Raw genomic sequence first — 20,885 nt, forward strand, 5'->3', positions numbered from 1 at the left:
ACTTCTCAAATCAACGGCCCTTTTTCAAGCGTAGCGGTCACGCTCAAGGAGAACATGTGGTGGTGGCGTTACGCAGTTGCAGCGGACACAGTGCGGTATCGTCCTCATATGCGAGCTGAAACCACACACATTGTGAAAATAGAGACCAAAGGCTTACCTCGGCAAGTTATGTCTTTCTGTCAACAACGAGGCCTTTCCTCGAAATTTCTTGCAATTCGGCATCCTTTTAATGCAAATTGAGAAGTGTTCAAATCGCAAAATATTACTAGACTTCTACATGTAGCTACAGTTGTAGCACGAAGCTTACGGGATGCGCAAAGCCACTGTAGTAACTTGCACATGCGCAGACCGAATCATTCCGTGGAGAAGGATTATCCGTGTCGTCATATGATAAATATTTTCAGTGTGTGTGCATGTATACTGCGAAAATAAACGAACTTCTGTTAAATTTTTCATGTGGAGTGGCTTTTCAGGAGGCACTTAAATGTCAAGCTCTCTTTCACGTAGTACATCCCGGTAACAGTAGTCTCGCAGTCCAATGAGGTTCTTGGTGCCTCCACCGACAGCCAGTGTGATCCTATGTGAATCTCATGTTATGTTGTGTCTATATGTGTCTGTCCTTTGTAAATCTCATTATATCACCATCCAAAAGTGGCAGAAAAGCGAAGTAAAATAAAAATCAATCAATTTTCTATTCACGTGTCCCATAAACAGATACAGACAGTTTCCGCGAATGGATATAGTAAATACAGACCAGACAAGAAAACTATACGCGTTTAATTGAGAGATAAAATCTTTGAACTTTACTAATACTATTTAGACTGATAAAACAACTGAAGGTGATCCACAAAGAGGAAATTCGAGTAATTGTCAACTGTTGTCAATCTCTATTTACAAACAACAACAAAAAAAGAAGGAGCATTTCTCTATGAAGAGGGAAATGGAAAAAAAGTACATTTGAAATGCAATGAAGATTTTGGCGCTATGACCAAACTTCTTCAACTTGCTTCGACTGTTGGTGTTAATTATTAAGCCTGTGTATGAGGAATATAGCTAAGGGGGGATGATCGTTGGTCTTTTAAAATTATGGTGGTGTGAACGACAGCTATGAAATTTATTCGCTGATAATAAGTGTCATATCATGACTCAAGTAAAATGAGCCTTAGCACACAAAATGACAGAGAGGATAAGATCTACAGAACACGGACTTCCAGAAACTGGAATGTGCAATTTCATTGGTGAAATGACATAGCTGTTCCTGGCCAGAAGCTTATGGGAATCTTCAGAAAATTTTTGAGCGCTTGTTCCTCCAGTTTCAATATTTCACATTTCTTCTTGCTTTCAGACGTCGGATTATTATCGAGATTTCTTTCCAACTCGTTCTACTCTGTACCGACGTTTTAGTAGAGGCAGAAATCTCCCTCCCTTTGTGCCGATCCGTGATAGGCACTGAATACTGATCCGTATTCCTGGTTTCTTCGCAATCGCTCACGTCGCATATCTAGCACTTTTATTTCCCTTTTCATATCTGAAACACGTTTTTGTCCTTGTCTTTATTCTCCTAGCATTTCTTGCACGGCTTCTCTTGCCCTTGACCATATGATGTTTTTGTGTCTTTTTTTCCCTGGTATGGATTCGAACCTTGAACCTTCGAATTGCTACTCTTGAAGCTATTCCTTGAGCGTGGCTGAACCCAACTTACGTGAAGCTCTTTCTTGAGTGGAGCCAAACTCTTGTAGCTCTTTCTTGAGAAGAGCCGAATCTAATTTTCTTGTACCTATTTGTTGAGCAGGGCTGAACGTAACTTTTGCGCAACTCTATCTTGAGTGGAGCCAAACCTAGATCCACCGAATGCGAAAACCACAGCCTCACGTCAATAAAATGCCATAAAAAGAGAATCGTACTTGCTGCGTGACAGGATTCCGAGAAACTTGGAAGCTACTGGAGGCAGGCGCGACCTTCACGAGTAATTTGTCGTGTCAGGTGGATTATGCTAATTTGTATATCGTAGGGCATTATTTGAGGGGACAGTTTGTGGCTGGTGGTTGTGTTACGAAACACGTAGCAGTTAACAAGGGTTCAGGCGGAAGGCAGGGAAGAGAGTCTTCTTGCCCGAAGAACAAGTGGAAACGATTTGCTTCAATCCAGATCAGGGAAGGCGAATTTTTTCCATCAGATAGAGAGGAATGTGCATGGGTCTTAGCTACGGCCCATTGTTATTTTCATTGTACTTTTTCCTTTGTTGTTTGGTGACGTGTCTTTTGGCGAACGTACCTAAAAATTTAGAATTCAATACACTCTGACACAACAATACTGCAACATAATATATCTGCACCAATAGGGTTTCCGATGAAAATCAATAGCATCCTCCTCCTATCTCAACTAATGTTCTTCGAAATTACGCGTATTCCCGTTTTCATGCCATACCAACTTGTTTCTACCATATTTCTTCTAGCTACTAGCAGCTCACTCTTCCTCATATTAATGGCCCTTTCGTATTTTTCTGTTAATTGTTCTCATGCTTATTTCCTTTAGTAATCTATTTTCTCCCCATCATTTTATATATTCTTATACTGCCCTTACATGACCTATATAATCCCTTGTTGACCAGCTTATCCTGTTTTCAAACGTTTACTATTTTTAGTTGATAATTCACTTTTTTAATAATATTTCTAAATTTTTGTGTCCCCGTTCAGTTTTTTTCATTACTAGCTAATTACCCGGCGTTGCCCGGGTATTGATTTATCCCAATTTTCTATTAGCCAGAAAAATAATGAATTCTAACTATAGTGTAAAATGTAACTAATTTTATTTCATCGTGAATGTTACCAATTAGCTTAGAGACTCCGAAAACTATGGATTTGACACTAATCTAGGTCATCTGTGGCATTTTATTCTTCACCCCCTCTCAACCCACATGCCGATAGGTGATTAACTTGAAGTCGAACCGCATTGGGAGTGTCACGAAAACTATGGATTCCACACTAATATCGGTCGTTTTCGCAACACAGCCTGAATGTTAGACAACCCGAGAAACACTATCGTTGTGCGGGATTGCATATAATCACGGATGTCTCTTTGCGCGGAATTTAATATCGGTCGTTTTGGATTATTTTTACACGTCACCCCTCGCCACCCCACCCCTCGCCACCCCACCCCTAAGGGTGCCAGGAGTGTCTTACCCCAAAAGTATTATTTCCAGATTGCAAGTGATACGTGTACCAAGTTTGGTTGAAATTGCTCCAGGCGTTCGAGAGTTATGCCGGAACAAACATATATACACACGCACACACACACCCACACACATACATACATTTTTATATATATAGATAGATAGATTGCGTACACTGCTTTTGTCTGTCAACCTCTGGACTGCGTTTTGCAGACTAACGAGGCTCTGGCGTCTGAACCCACAGGCAGTATAATTCTCAGCGAGGCTCGTGTTGTGTCCTATTGATGTGTGCATGTTTCATCTCATTGCATTTCATCACCATCGCGATTAGTCAAATGTGGCAAGAAAGTGAAGATAAATAAAACAAATCAATCAATTACCTTTGTTTACTCTTCTCTCAATTGGTAATGCTCTCTTTTGTAATGGTAAAATTCAACCTTCTTTATTTCATTACATTCTTTGCGTCTGTGAGGATGTATGATGGTACATGGTACCGATGAAGAGACAAACACCTATGAGCAGGTTGACAGAAGAACTCAAAACCCTTGACAAAGAGCTCAAGAGTTGAACTATCATGGTTCTTGGCCATAGCTTATTCTGACGTCATCCATACGTTTTACCATTGATTCTCACTAGTGGTACATTTCTTCCTCTTCTCATTCCTTATTTGTGTTTACTTTACTGATTAGCGAAAACTACAAGTTCAATTGATATGACCACCTACTTGGCATGTTGGGAGTTTCGACCAGAAACCCCATCTTTAAGCCCTGAAACAATGAAACCAATTGAACTCTTAAGCAAAGTTTGGTTCGAAAAGAACGTGCGTTCGATTGATACCAAAGATACAGTTGGACCCTTACCCCAAAACAACCTGTTAGCCCTGCCAAATCCTGCAGTTGCCACGGGCCGGGCGAGTTGCGATAAAAATGTGACAATGTTGCCACGCCCCTTATGTCGAGTGAGTCACGACATTCTACGGTGGGACACGCCCGCTGAGATCTTATCGTACCTGAAGAGCGTACTCGATCATCGGAATGATGTTTGGGTGAAGCGAATGCTCTCTCGGTGATCTTGTTTGTCCATAACCTTGTATGTTGTCGTTGCCCTTCCTCCCCCCATGCCCTGTATGTTACCTAATATCATCATGTGAGAACAAGACTGATGTAACTTCAATTTATCAAATGTACTTTCCTTTTGAAAAGCCACTATGATATTCCAAAATATGCTTAGAATTTCTTCTAGAACAACGGTTCTCAACCTTTTTCAGTCCGTGACCCACCTTGAAGGATATTACACTTCATGAGACCCATAAACATGGGACGCCGACAGAATTACTTGTACGGGTGTGCAACCAGTTTATAATCATACTTTTGCTAACTTGGAGTACTTTAAGAACACCTCTTTTACGCTTGCTTAAACAAATTACACATACTTCATTCTAGAAAAGTAAATATGTAATTTAGGAGACTAATTTACTTTAGTCTAACATCTAACTAAACACATATGCTGAAACCAGTGGCGTATACTGACTCCAAGATCTGGGCTATTTCAATGTCACGTGGTCCTAGGCTATGAATAGAATTAAGTTTACCAACTCCTAAGAAATCAGGTTGCCAACTCATAGGAAATGAGGTTGCCAACTCATAGGAAACGAGGTTGCCAATTCCAGAATCACCATCATCATCTCACTGATGTGAATATATATTCTGATTAATTTTTCTCCTGTATTTTATTCTCTAAACTCCAGGCTTCGCATGTAGCCTACCTAGGCTAGAATATACGCTTTTGGCTGAAACTAAAACCATTATCTCCTGGCTGAAACTAAAACCATTATCTTTTTCTTTTTACTCCCGAACTAATGTGACGGTTGGGGCAGCCATTTCCTAATAAGCTGGGGTATGTTGGGTTCAATGGTGGTTAACTTAAGTCGTAAATCTGAGTGCGCGTCAAGTTATTTGTGTACTTGCTTTTCACTTGAATCAGAGATGAAAATCCCTTTTCACACAAACATGAGGTGGAGAACGGCATGAGCAACTTTAATGTCTCATCCGAAAGTTCAAGATACTCACTCATTGCTGCGACGGAAACGAAAACGACAGATATCCGATTCCCTTGAGTTACACATCAGAGATATGCCGGTCAAAAGCAATGGTAGAGTACGAATAACAGAAATGCAGAGTTTAGACTACGTACAACACGGGTTGAATTTAAATTGTTAAAGCAATATTTCTTAGTAATTAAAATGTAATAGGTTTTTAAGACACAGTAAAACAAATTTCGAGCCAGACTTCGCGACCCACCAAACTTCCCCTCGGGACACCAGAATTGCGCACAAATCCCAATGACCTGTTTTACGCACAGATTTTGATCGAACGTTGCCACTTTGATAGCTTTAAAGTCTGTGTGCAAAACGGTTTTTTTCTTTAGACAAGAAGAGAGAGAAATTAGAAATAAAATAGTAATTCTCTTAAGGATTAAATAAAAAATATATAATTTGATCAGTAAATGTAGCAAGTCAAGATACAATTTTCATACCAATTTACTCAAACTCAAAAGTTAGGTTAGGTTAGGTTAATGACTGCACAACAAACACTTCTGTCAATCGAAGCTCGTGACCTTCGGTATAAATACGGAGATACGCCGACCATTACATTCTAGTCCACAAATCAGGTTCATCCTCTATGCCTATATTATTTTTCCGGAATGTCTGGAGTAGCTACGCGCAGAGGCGAAAGCTTGTGGGCGGGGCCAGACTAGGCCCCTCCGTGCGTTCATTGGACGAGGCAAACAGCCGCAACGTGCGCCCAGGACGCGTTCGCGTTCTCGTACTCCAGACATTCCGGAAAAGGAATATATCTAATGCTACCCTTCCAGCAAAAACACGTGCAAGTCCACACACACAAACAAACACAACCGAAGTGAGAACGGCTTGAGAACATTTTACATCTGACAACATCGCCTCATTTTTTTGTGCGCAATCCTGTACATTGTGACAGCTTGTCAACGGCTTATCAGATACCACTGATAAAACCGGAAACGTGTGCGCAATCCGGCTGTAGCCGCGCCGCATAGGTTGAGAAACTGTGTTATAGAACATTCACGCGAATCTTCATGTGGCTTACTCTAGCTGTTGCCTAGATATTTTCAACAGCTTCGTGTGTACGTAACTCTATTATTGATAGCGAAAGTATACCACATGAAGATTGACATGAATGCAGACATGCATGACAGAGTTTTATTTATACAGAACCAAAAACAGCATTTTTGGAGTTACGTTTTGCCGTTTTCCCATGGAATACCGTGACGTACCAGTGCTCGAAGTGAAAAATGTTAGGTGGAGGGATGTTTGCTTGAGACATGGGTCTAGTTGAGGGAGTGTTTGGTGGATGTTTGCTTGAGACATGGGTCTAGTTGAGGGAGTGTTTGGTACTACTTTCATATAGGTGTGACACCTATAAATCATTTATTTCGAACTTTCTTACATTGCTAACGTACTATTCTGCATTGCGGAACATTTCTTTAAGGTGAAATAATGAATTTCTAACGAAAATAATGTCTATTTCTTACATTTACGAGTACTTACTGTTATTCGTTATTTCGATTCTGTAACACACATTATGGCGATAGCGTACTGGTTCATCGCGCGTCGTGCGAGTGTTGTGTCGATTTATGCAGTGTTGCAATCTTGTTCACCAAAAAATACCTACTTTCGTGCCCGGATTTGAAATTATGCTAATACTTCGCAAACCATTGACGTTAGCCTCACAAACCATTGACGTTAGACCCACAAACCATTCCCCTTAGCCCCACAAATCAATTTACGTTAGCCCCACAAACCATTTCCCGTAAGGTTAGGTTAGGTTAGGCAAGCATAGTTTAAAAAAAATAATTAAAAATATTCGACACGTCATGTTATAGTGAAAACACGGCGAGGTTTGAAACACTGACTACGGGGTTTACGTCATCTAACACACGGAACATTGTGCTCTCGTGCAGAAAGCAAATGGCGGTAGCAGCTACAGCGTGTCGGACAGAGATTTTCGCAGAAAGCAACATGCATTCGCATTAAAATTGAACAAAACTACATTCAAGAACTTCCACAACGCTACAGAAAATTATTTGCGTAAGTACGTTCTCCTGTAAAAAGTAAGAAATCCGTCACACCTATATGAAAGTGTTACCGAGTGTTTTAACATGGGGACAATTGGGAACGAAAAAATCCAAGAGCATTATTGAGACGTACCCATGGGACTTACTCGATACTTCGAAATATCAAGTCATGGTAAGTCGAACTTCTATATTGTTTTTTATAACAAAAGATAGATAGCAATAAGCTCATTGGAGTTAAGGCCAAAATATAGCTGTAAATATAAACGAAACGAAATTAGGATATGTAACGGAAGCTATATGGGGATGAATGTGGTTAACCATACCGCCGTATACCCTCGATTTCAGCCCTGGTTACCAGAAACCATTTTGTGTTTATTCCAAACTTTTTTAACTGTATAAAGAACTAATATGAAAAAAAAATGTCATATGGAAAGAGATTGCTAACGTCAACAAATGTCACTGAATGTTCTGAACATTCCGCTCTCACTCCTACAGGAAATCTCCCTTTCTCATCCTTACTTTACCCATTCCACTACCAGCAATAACTTGTCAAAACTATGGAGTCCCACGTCCCTAAATATTGCGGGGAAATTAAGGGTGACATAACCCCATGTTATTACCAATTTAGGTATGCCATTGATGAAGAAATGAATTCAAACGCACTACTTATCGATCAAAAATCAATGCAACAGAATACTGACCGGACACGATCCCAGATGACCTTGCAATGTATGCCCTGGGCATGAAAGCGTTTCTCAATGCTGGAAATGTATTTAACCGGATCTATGTCACTTGGTAAAAATGGAGTGCAAGAAATGCCTTCACAGATGCAAGAATGGCCACAAGGTCGCCAGAGTAATGAATGTTACGAGAATCTAGGTGTGTCTTTATGTTCATTTGCAGGAAAACTGGAATAGAAGCACACCTCTTGCTTGGAGTAATCATTCATAAATTCCACAATAATAATAAGGGTGAAAGGAGACCAATTTGAAAGTACTTACTTTTTGATCTTGTTTCGTGCTCTTTCCGCTGGGAACGCCATCTGGAAAAATATAATAAATTGTGAAATAGTAATAAAATATTATTGACGGGAAATTGGAAATAGCATTTTCATGTTTAAACAACGACAATTTATGAAATACAAATAATAGAATGACTACTAATAAGATTTTAAATAGCAATTTTAGAGCATTAGAACCTGAATCCTTGACAACAGTTCCACACGGTAGACCAGTGATCGACGTTTGAGTCCGGGTCGAATCTGTATTTCTCGCTAAAATCGTTACATACTTCACCTGTTGTCAAAAGGCAACAGATTGACTGAATTAGGTTATTTTACGCCGATTTCTGTTACTACTGGTTAATCGCGAAGATGAGGATGAGTGATGATATGCTGGAATTAATGAAGGGACACTCACAAATGCCTAACCCAGAATTAGAACCCGGGAACCTTCTCGTCGTAACAGATGTTGCTGTGGGCTTAAAAGAATGAAGTAATAGTTCTATGGGGAGATATAGACGAAGAGTGAAGGGGCGCTAAGAAGCAAGGGAATTGGGGTGATTTGTTTCTCTTCCTACCCCTCTTAAAGTGAAAGAGGGAATATTTTCCCACGTTTCCTTCCACTCTCATATTCAATTTTTCTCTCACAAACTTCTTTCTCCTTATTTCGGTAATATCATTTACTCTATCTCTCTCTCTCTCTATTCCCAGAGGCCTCCCCGATGGCGGAGAGGTAGCGTTGTCACCTAGTAATCAAGGGGTCCCGGGTTCGATACTCGGTGGAGGTACATAGTGGTTGGGTCCCACTTTAAACTGTAGGTCCAGTCCCGATTAGCCTCATTGTGCACAAAGTGGACATAAAACAACAAATCAATCAATCAAAAATCTCTCTATTCCCGGACACACTACTGCTGCCACTACTTGAACTGGCACCCGTTCTTTTATCTCATTGGCTGCTGAATGAGCCAATCATTCCTCCGTTGCAGCATTTAGCCACAGAAACATACAAGACGCACTCTGACTTCCTTCTCTACCGACTTCCCGCCAAAAGAGCAGACGACAGTAAGGGACTGTGTCAGCGAAAACCAACCACGTCCGCGAACCGGCCGCCGCAGTTGCCAAACCTTACTGGATCCCTATTGAAAGGGGAAATGATCTGCTTTACATGGAAGGTTTGTTTGTAGTTGCATTTGTTGTGCTTCTGGGATGTTTTCGGAATGCAAGAGCTGTACGTTTTGATTCGAAAAAGATGGCAAAGCACAGTGCAAATAATTCTTGCAGTGTGGACGTCGCTTCTGCGGTGAGGCACACGACATGAGTGTACAGGCAACAGCGTTCACGTGACTTTGCACTGAGTGGCGGCGATAACACAGGGGCGTGGCCCAACACCAAGAGAGGAGGAGTCAGGTGAGGATTTATTCTACTGCTGCGTATAGCAGCCTACAACTCTACTTTCTTGGTGACCCATCAGGCATTGTTTCTGAGCTGGTTCATCACCCAGGTAGGTCTTAATTTAAACGGGATCATTACACTATTTACGTGAGGCACCTTTTTATTCGCTGTAAACAAGCTCGTAAATTATTCGGCAGAAAAGACAGGACCTTTCAAAGCACTTTTTTTTAAAAAAATATCGAATTTACAAGACCTTTCGACACGTCAACAAAAATGTCGTCCGTCAATAGCTGTGGGGTGGGGTAACTACTGGAACGAAGTGACTGAATTCAAGGGGAGTGGCGAGACGAAAAGAAGGCGTAAAAAAATAATGGAGTGGGGAAGAAAAAGAAAGCCTGTTGACTTGCATGCCGTGTGCATTGTATGGTAATACAATGCCAGAATGCTGTCGCTGCAATGCCAACTGAATCTGAAACGATGCCGACGCTGGCAAAAATGTCGCTTTCTTCTTAGGAATGCTCTTCCTTCATTTGGTATTCTATAATCGCATCCACTCTTTCTATTTACACAAAGCAACGAAGTTGGGATGCTGAAAGGCAGATCGACAACAAATCGCTGTTAAGTGGCACAGCTTGTAATGAAGGGTTTAATTACCTACACATGGTGAGGTCACATAATAAGTTGTTCAAATTCCACTATAATCTGTAGGCCCAGCCCCAACTTGCGATTAGTCAATCTGTGCATGGTTTGAGCATAAATCGCATTTAGCAATCCTTTTTCCCCTACAGACTGTATCGAAAATTACAGTATGGCATTGCGTTTAGTCCCGTTTCGCCTAATCCCCATTTCGCCTAATTGCTAATCAGCCCAAGATAATGTGATTTATGATCTGGCAGCCTTTTTAGGCGAAACGGGATTATCCCCTTTCGCCAAATCCCATGTCATCTAACCTGATTGAAGGGGAAATATTTCAAATGAGGGAAATTTAACGGTTTCTCAACATGGACATACGTGCTCTGTTGTTGTAATTAGCGCTTAAGGTAAGTTAGGTTAGGTAAATAATACAACCCAGTGGTTCTCAACCTTTTTCAACACACCTTGAAGGATACATATTACACTTCTTATAATCCATAAGCATGAGAGCCGGCAGAATTACTTGTAGGGGTGTGCACCCAGTTTATGATCATATTTTTGCTATCATAGAGTACTAGAAGCCTTCTTTTACGCTTGCTTAAACAAATTACACATACTTCCTTCTAGAAAGTAAATATGTAAGTTAAAAGACTAATTTACTCTAGTCTAACATCATGGCGTGGTGCTATGCACAGGGGAACACTTTACCTTTTTTTTTTCTAACATCTAACTAAACACACATGTTAAAACTTAAAAAATAATGTGGCGGTTGGGGCTGCCTTTTTCACATAAGCTGGGGTATGTTGGGTTCAATGGTGTTTAACTTAAATCGTAAATCTGAGTGCGCGTCAAGTTATTTGTGTACTTGCTTTTCACTTGAATCAGGGATGAAAATCCCTTTTCACACAAATATGAGGTGGAGAACGGCATGAGCAACTTTAATGTCTCATCCGAAAGTTCAAGATAATCACCTCTTAAAAGATATCCAAAACTTTGTTGTTTGAATCTGAATCTTAGTAATTTAAATGTAATAGGTTTTTAAGACACAGTAAATAAATTTTAGAGTCCGACCTCCCGACCCACCAAACGCCCTCTCGGCACCCAGCAGTGGGTCGCGATCCATGGGTTGAGAAACGATGAACTAACCTAATCGAACCTTACCTTAATTAGCGCTTAGAATACGACTAAGGCTATTGGCTCTTATATTGCTATTTGGCTCTTGTGATCGTACGTAGTTAGCATCGGCACATGTTCCAAATTGTTTGGTGTTTATCACCGTGCGTTAGCTGCATCAGATACCTCAAAATTGTCCTCACTTAACAATATTTTCCTTCCAAACCGGCTTAGGCGGAACGGGATATCCCATTTCGCCTAAAATGGTGGACATCAGTCAGATTTGATTGACGGTTGCTGATGAAAAACATGAAATAAAATAAACATTTTAAGTGAATTTGAAATATTCCTGCAACATTGCAAGCCGTATTAAAAATGCCTTCTACGCAAAATCTCGAATATCTGCAGCAAATACAATAGTATACTCGAATTTATGGACTTCAAAAACATACATTTCGACACCAAGATGAGCAATTTACGTAAACATTTAAATACTACGAATAGACGTATCCGTGATCTAAGAAAATAGCATTTAGAATGAGTATGTCCCGAGTCTCGAACACGAGAACTTTGGTGGGGAGATCGAAAGTCAACCACCTAATGCACTCGAGCCACTGCCCGAGCCTCTTATTTCAAGTGAAGTGCTGACAACAAAGATGGTATTTGGAAAAAATTATGCTACTGGAGAAGGCGAATGAAAACAAGCCTCTGCACAAGTAGTGACGAGAGACGGCTCCACCAATAAACACGTGAGAGGAACGGGATTGCCTGGAGGGGGAAAAGCTACTGCTGTTATCAGCCTTCGCAGCAGTGCGTACTGCTTCGCTCTGTCCACTCGATCCCCCCTTCTCTGCGCTATGCGTTGCCTTGCTCCAGAGATAGTTGGGACAGGGTATAGAACAGTGGTCCCCAAACTTTCCCGTTACACGGCGCACTTAGTGTAATATTTTTCTGCGGCGCCCAAGTCAGAATGTAGGCCTATCTAACACTTGCAACGCTCAGTTAGTGTCGTTAGGTTGCTTGCCTTAAATTAAAAAATAAACATATTTTAAGTGGGAACCACTGGTATAGACAGGCAAAGGGAAGGATTGGGGGAAAAGGGAATTTTAACACCTGCAGAAGGGAAATCTTGCCCTGAGACTGCAGCAGCACTGTCCAGATGCCTCTCGCCCCCCCCCCCCCCCAATCTGTGAACATCCAATGTTTTATTGCCGGAAATCCTTAGCCACTACATGAAAGGTGTAAAGCACGAAGTCAAGGCCGAGCCCATCCTCAAAGTGCATTCTTTAGCCGCTCCAAGTGCGCAGTAGGCGACGCCACCCAGCTTCTACAAAGAGGAGCTTATAGTCAAGAGATATGAAGGCGAGGCGACATGAAACACGAGAAAGAAAAGGACACAGTTGCACACATCTTGGTCATGAAAAGAAGCAACTTCCATAAGGGCGAATCCGACCACCTTCTGGCACGTAGAAACATGGAGAGGAAGAAGTCCTTGAAACAGATAGTGATCCACAATGAAAAAGAACTATGAATGAAGCTTTTGCATAGCTTCCAATTCAATTGTCCAATCCCGTGGGTGTTTCAGCAGCCTTCAAGCATTTATTTAGTTAATGCAAACACTTTCATTACTGCACTACACTTTGTCTGCCACGTTATTTTTCAGATATTATTTTAATGTACAGGTACAATGACTACGTGCATCTTCCCGAGTTTGCTATACATGTTGCTCAAATTCTCATCGAGTCCAACATCCTAAGTAACATCTTTAGTTCTTGTTTTGAAAGAAATCAATGACTGCATTCGTTTTAAAAAATTGAATGAGGAAGTATTTCACACACATTTTGATTCCCAGTTTGTAGAAGGTTGGTTGCTATGCACCTGGATTTCTGGGACGTTGTCGGAATAGAGCTCTGTTTGTCGGAGTCCATAAAAAAATCTTCATAAATGTGGAGCAAATTCAATTTGTGGCCTGCCAGGATATCCACAATACAGAACAATAAAAAGATGCATATACCTATAACAAGTAACAACAGAGAACATCTTGCCCCTGGCGTACGCAGACTGGGGGAGGGCTGATGGGGCTACAGCCCCCTCCGAAACTTGGAGACATTCAACATTTCCAAATAAAAGAAATAAGAATTCGGTAAATTCAAATTCCTCTTAAAATGACCCCAACTGCCATTTTTGAGAGTGGAAAGTTCTAAAAATATTAATATATTATTATGTTAGCCCTTGCCCCTAAAAAACAACTATGTATACTATGCACCTTTAAAATTTCAGCCCCTCCTGAAAAAACACCCAAATATCAACCTCACTTCCATGTAGTACACTCTGCACACCAACAAGGTTCTACAACCTGGTCTCACGGCCAGTATAATCCTCTGTGAGTGCATGTTGTCCTATGTTGACTGCCCCTTTATAACCTCAGCTTTTACAACTACCGAGATCTTATCCTCAGAGACAGTATATCTTTAGATTTTGTTTTGAAAGAAATCTTTGACTGTATTAGTTTTAAAAATTGAGTGAGGAAGTATTTCACACATATATTTTATTTTCTTGTTCTGACCTGTCCCCAGTTTGTTTTCATCAAGGAGGTTATGATGGGCAAAAAAAAGTGCTGACAATCACAGAACAAACCCTAACAATAATAAAAACAGTTTTTTGACACTTAAACCCACCCTGGTCTACAATATATTGCCTCAAGTTTCTCCTCCTGATTTAACGTCGTTCTTTTCACGCTTAAATCGTGTTGACAGTTTCAAGAATGAAAATCAATTAAAAATATTGATTCTCAGTTTGTAGAAGGTTGGTTGCTATGCACCTGTATTTTCTGGGACGTTGTCGGAATAGAGCTCTGTTTGTCGAAGTCCCTAAAAAAAATCTTCAAGGCAGATAAATGTACTCGTTTGCAAATATAAATGAAGAGGATTCAGAAAAAAAAAAAAAAAAACATGCACAATTATGTGGAACAAGTATTAATAAATGGAGAAAATAATGTGTGGTGGATTTTTAAATATTCTTTTGAGCGATGAATCCTTTCAACCATCTCTCATCGTCCATTCCTTTTTCTCGCTTGTGTCTTTCCTATCTATTCTTCTCTCTCGCTGGCTTCGTCTGGCTGTCTCTCTCCTATTCCCTCTATCGTCATAACTATTTTATCTATCTCTCTGCGTTCGTGCTTTTCTCTGCCTTCATGTTTATGATTCAATCACCCTGTTTATAACATTCTTTCCCACGAATCAACGTAACCGTTTGGCGTGTCTTGCCACTCATTAATTCATTGTAGATGAACTAATGCAAACGGCAACGCATTTAATAATTTACTATATGAGGAGTATGTGCTTATACTTAAGCCAGCCTTATTTTCGACTGAAAGTATACAATTTGGTTTTAGTACTTTTTAAGGACTTTAATTTAAATTCTTTCGACAGAGCAGAAACTTTCGACTTAACACACTATGAAGTTCAAGTAATATTCTGAGAGAGGGGGAGTGATGAATTCAGGGGGTGGCGCGGGGGGTAGAGCATTCGGGAAAGAGGTAAGAAATTTGGTAGCCATGTTCACATCAGTTTCTTTCACTTGCTTTAATTTAACGTAGAACATACTTCTTCTAGCGTTATTGTAATAAGCCATTGATTCAACCCTCTTTATGATTGAAAGTCAAAATAATGTTCGATTATAAATTATTGTCTGTCATTAAAACTCAATAATGGGCGCAGAATAATATATCTGGTGTAATGTAAGCTTCAATTGCATATGTCGAAGAACTGAAGAAAGCCGCCGCCACGAACGTGGGTGGGGATAAACAGCGGGCGAGTTGTTTTCGTCCAATCACACTGAACTTTCAGCCAATGGGAGCAGCTGTCATTCTACTCGTCTACTCCACGTGGAGTTTCAGTCACATGACTGCGGATACGCTGTTGCCGTACTTTGCAACTTCAATGTGCAGACCGTGCGAAGGTGTTAGTGCGCGGAGAGACATGGTGGCGTAGAGTAGATGTGTGGCAACACTGTGCGTTGAATGTGATTGTTCCAGCTGGTGGGTGCGCTCCGTGGACTTCAAAGCCAGCCGGTCGTTAGCGTAGCTACCGCGTCGACTAAAACGAATTTTAGCTTCTTGCAGCTATTTTAACGGTTAGTCAGTCAAAAGTTTTCTGTGGAATGGTGGTCACGTGCTTGTGCAGTCTTATCGAAATTTATACTGAATTTAATTACATATATGAGATAATGGGCAATTTATTTATATTAGTATTATTTTTATTAGTGTTATGAATTGGAGCATATGGCATTCCCCCGGAGGAATGAGGCTGGGTTCAACACTGAAGGTGTTCTATACCCGGTGGAGGCATATAGTGCTTCGGATCCCACTTTAAACTGTAGGTCCAGTCCCGATTAGCCTTACTGTGCATAAAGTGGACTTAAAACATCAACTCAAACAAACAAACTCAACACTGGAGGGAGGGAGGGACAGTGGGGAAACTCATTACACAAAGTAAAAGTAATGAATCATTTTATACCTCAAATTTACTTAATTGTATTCTTTTAATGCTTTACGTTCCTTAGAGTTCCTTAGTGTGACCATTCTCTCACGAAATTCATTACCACTTTATAACGTCACGAAACTTCTGCATACACATTAACAAGCAAATCCTGATTATGGAACATAACACGCCAACAGCAACCAAAAGGGGAAAATGACCGGAAATGGGACTAAAAAAACATGCTGAACATTAAATCCATTGTTTTCAAGATTTCACTTCCTGTCGCGACCGTTGCGGTTAAACACATCTTCCCCTTACCTCAGAGAACTCTCTCGTTCTGCTCCCCCCAAGGCATTCAGCTGGTGGTGAACGCAACTTGGCCTCCCTTGGCCTTCACCACTAAATGAACAATCCAATGAACCAACGAGGAAACTTTCTTTTCTTTATCTGAACGAAACGGATATGGAAGATTCCATGTTGGAAATCAACCACATTATCTTCTTTTTTTAAGGACAAAACTGTTTGACTTTCTTACTGGTGGTGGAATTTTGCATTTTTGTCTGCTTTTCATTCTCACACAAAATGGTTTCGCTTGAAACATATAGGCTACACTTCTTGCAAGTGAGTTTACACCACTTTCCTGATGTTATTATATGGTTCGTGTAAACTTATATCTAAAAAGGTTAGTTCATATATTCGCGTGAAACAGAGGCAACACGTAGACAACTAAAATATAACATGTGTGTGTGTGTTACAGGGAGATAGATTGGTGTATTGCCCACTCGCCTCGCCTATACTCTGTCCCAAGAGTCTGTGAGTCTGTCCCAACGTCGCGCATAACGGTACATAAGGGAAGAAAGTGAGTGGGTATGCAAAAAAAGCAGTGCGCGCTATTATTATACGATAATAACGATAATAAATTTAAAACATATATCTAATAATAATATTATTATAATTATTATTATATCATTAGGAAACTCAGTGTTTTTCATTATATTTTTACATTTTATACAGTTAGTGTACTGAAATGCATAGTTACGATATTTTGTTATTAACTTTTACAAACCTCGTTCAAGAAAAAGCTTTAGAAGGGGGGAATTTTAGTCATAAAACTTATGTTGTTTGACCCTCACGTAAAAGTCTAATGTTTGGAATTTTGTAAAGAGTGGAATCATTTTTTTCTTTTCATTAAGAAAATGAAAACATAACCTGCTTTATTCTATTCGAATAGTATTTTTTCTGTTATTAACAATAAAAATAAGAAGCTTGCTTTTTTTACCTTTGAAATGAACTATGCCAATTTCCAAGGAGGGTCGTCGCAAATATGGTGTTGGATCAATATCTTATATGCATGTTAAGCATGCGAAAAAGTTGATGAAGAAAAACTGTTAAGAGAAAAGAACGATAAAAGTATATTCTCACTAGTCTTAAGAAATATATTTTATACAATATAAAACCATTTCTCTGCATGTCTCATCTCATATGCGTAAAGTGTCCAATAAGTACCAGAAGAACTGCGCGGGAAAAGTAAGAGAAAGCACAAGGTTCTCATCTTTCTCCGCCTCCCGGTTCAGTGGAAAAACACCACACATTTGTCGTGTGCTGAAAATGTCTTAACATTATCTTTCACCGAGGTCCTCTATTGGTGAGAGTACTTTACGACAACTTTCCTGTTCATCTACCTAAACAGAGATGCTTCATTCATACATAACTGAACTGGTTGCTTCCTGGAGACATAAAAGAATTATGGCCTTTTCACTTGAACTGTTACCAACATAGGCAGAGACTGAATAAAGATATTTGCTTTAATTGCGCGAGTCTTCCGCAGACAATTGAAAAGTGAAAAGCGCTTTTACTGACCAGGAATCTCGAAAAGAAAGCTATTACGAGGAAGGTTGTCGAAGCTGTTGAAAGAACGGTTGACTTTTTTTCTTCTTTTGTGTATAAATATGACAGTGGTGTCTGGATCTTCTGAACAAAACCGGATTACTTGAAATGTGACCTCGATGGCGTTGAATGCGGCGTTGCCAAACTGCGGCAGGACTCCCGGGTACATCATGTATGAAGTGACCTTGGCACCTACCGACCTTCCAGTGCACTGGATGGAAGGACACTTACGTAGCACGGGAACAGATGGAGAAGAAGAGACGAGGAAATTCTTCACTGGGGGGATGGAGGGAGGGAAAACAAGCAGGTGACTGGAATTCCGAAGGGATTTTTTTAAGACCATCTTAAGTTGCCTTGACACAGGTGCACTGAGAAACATTATAACATCTTTAACTTGACAAGGATAAGGTTAGAGTGGTAAACCTCAAGTAAATACAAAGTTTAACGGTATCTTTGGGCTTCAAATATATGAAAACTGGAGCAAAAAACGACATTACACACCTACAACAACCTCTTTATACACAAAATGAGGTGAATCAGACTTAATACAAACTCGAATCAAACAATAGCATGCAATGTTAAATAGACATTATCCATTGTCTAGTATTTTAAGCTACACTTATTCTAAAATAATTATAGTTTAAAGCATTAGACAATGGATAATGTGCAAATTTACATTGCATGCTAATGTAGAACCATTGTTACTAACATTCAGAGAACTAAGAGTCAAACAAGACAAGGGTTACGAATTGGCAATTTTCAACTCCCAAGTCTGCCATCTTCAAGTTTGTGAAAGCCATTCAGTGCGGGGATAAAAAAAATCCGCCTTCCTTCGCCCGTTTGCTAAAGAGTCTTCAAGCCGTTTACTAGGATTTCTCGTAAAACCAGCGCTCGATATGGAAACTGTTAGCTGAGGGGATGATTGATCGAGTATTGGGGTTAGCAGTGGCGGATTACCAAATAGGCCCACTAGGCACGTGCCTAGGGGCGGCAAATCTTTTTTCCAGAATATCAAGAATAATAAAAAAGCGTCTTACGTACACAGTGACAATTTAGACCTATGAAACCAATGTTTCAAATCAACGGTTTGCAACACTTTCGCTTCATACGAAAGAAACCTTGATGTATCGGATTTATGTGTTATCAAGAAATGTTTCGTCTGCTCTGCCTGTACATGTATATATGAAAACTGGGATAGTGTAATGAAAGCCCTTACTCATGTAAACGATGATCCTAGTTCGAAATGAGGCCTTATCCCTCTTGAATCAACTAAACAGGCTGGAGACAGCTTTCATGATCACTATTTGGAAGGATATACTTCGAGATTCCAGAGTGTCACCGTGAAATTACGAAGTGTCAACATACATTTAACAATAGTACATGATTTATTTGAATCACTTGTGATCTTTATAAGTTCTCTTCGTGACATGTTCGACTCTTATGAGAAAAAATCCATGGAGAAAACTGATATGGATTACGAGTGTAGTTATAAAAGGTTTAGAAAACGTAACATTCAAGCCGATGAAGTAAGAGACAATGAGGTTGTTCTAATAGGAAGAGAAAAATTTAAAGTTGAGGTGTTTCTTCCTATTCTTGATAAATTGCACACTGAATTAAGTAGAAGAAAAGAAAACTATAAATTAATGTCTGACAACTTCATGATTATCAGTAAGTTTCTGCAAAGTTCTTCTTGTGTCATTTCTGAACGCGCAGCTAACCTTCAGGCTGCATATGAAACTGATCTGGAATCAACCTTTCCAAACGAATGTGTGCATTTTGCGGGGCTTCTGAAGACCAGAGGAATCTGTGACTCGCCAGCAGAAATGTTAGCCTTTATACGGAAAGAAATGATGCAGTCTGTGTTTCCAAATGTGGACATTGCATTAAGAATATTTTTGTGTACTGCTGTAACAAACTGTTCAGCTGAACGTTCGTTTTCGGCCCTAAAAAAGACTGAAGACTTATCTCCGTTCAACAATGTGTAATTAAAGACTGAACGAGTTATCTATTCTCCACATCGAAGCAGACATCTTGACTGATGGACACATCAACTTTGAAGAACTTATACACGAGTTTGCAGCAACCAAAGTGAGGCGGAAGCGGCTTCATTTATGTCTGGTGAGTGGTGAATTTAATTTCTCAATACATTACATAATTTTAGGTATAGCACATACAGAAAATGAATTGTGTGTTATTGACTTTTATACTTTGTTTTTATTTCAGTATGTTCACTAATTTTTATATTAGCCTGTAAAAATACTGCAAATAAGTTACTACTTTTCTTTTGAGAAGGGCGCACATTAAGTTTGTACCTAGGGGCGGCGAGGAAGGTTAATCCGCCACTGGGGGTTAGCCCCATGGTTTAGCATGGCGACAAAGAGACAGCTAAGGGAATACTTTGCGAAAATATTGCTATCTGAGAGGGTACCATCACTCTGCATCCCCTCACTTCAAGCACTGTGCAAAACTGCCTTTTCCGGAACCCTCACTAAGGACCCTCGAGGGATCTGGGGCAAAACGATCTCTAGAACAACAGCATAGTTCTGATGGTTGCAGTCAATATTTTAAATCTTGTGTTACTCCACTATTCTCCATCCACTACAGGAACGAAGTTAATGTAAACAAAAAAACGTGACTTCTGAGAAATAGTTCCTTTCCTATGTGTTAGTTCTGGTGTTATTTTGCTCATGAATATATTGGTCGTAGCTGCTCAGTTCATAATATAACCCCGCCCCCCTCTTCACAACTTCAATAGAGCAGCTACGTTAAGTGGTACGGCTATATTCCTACGCGCAAAATGCCTGCACAGGTGCCATGGGAGCAACCAATAGGATTTCTTTGAAGCCGAGTGTATTTGTTTACATTGACTTCATTCTTACAGCACAACACATACCCGACTTTTGAGTTGTGGTCTGAAGAACATGGAACCATTGTCAGTTCGAAATTATTGTGGTCATTGAACAAAGTTATTCGGCGCCGCAGTAACTGAATGTGTTATTAATGGAGCGTGGAAGAATAACCAAACAGTGGTTTGTCATACGTCATTCCGGCAGACGCAATAGTAGTATCTACCAGTGGCGTACCCAGGATTTTCTAT

At 40.1% G+C, this 20,885-nt stretch overlaps 1 protein-coding gene across 1 annotated transcript in view; it reads right to left on the reverse strand.

Moving 5' to 3' along the window:
• The window catches only part of LOC145978866 (uncharacterized), a 128,799-nt gene that overhangs the window by 40,261 nt on the left and 67,653 nt on the right, over positions 1 to 20,885 (reverse strand). Inside the window, exon 3 of the mRNA XM_083111757.1 lies at positions 8,284 to 8,324. Within this exon, the coding sequence (XP_082967883.1) occupies positions 8,284 to 8,324 (41 nt within the window). The remainder of the gene's footprint in view (positions 1 to 8,283; positions 8,325 to 20,885) is intronic.

This window comes from Lepisma saccharinum, chromosome 25 (genome assembly GCF_977018435.1).
Source record: "Lepisma saccharinum chromosome 25, izLepSacc3.1, whole genome shotgun sequence".
NCBI lineage: Eukaryota > Metazoa > Arthropoda > Insecta > Zygentoma > Lepismatidae > Lepisma > Lepisma saccharinum.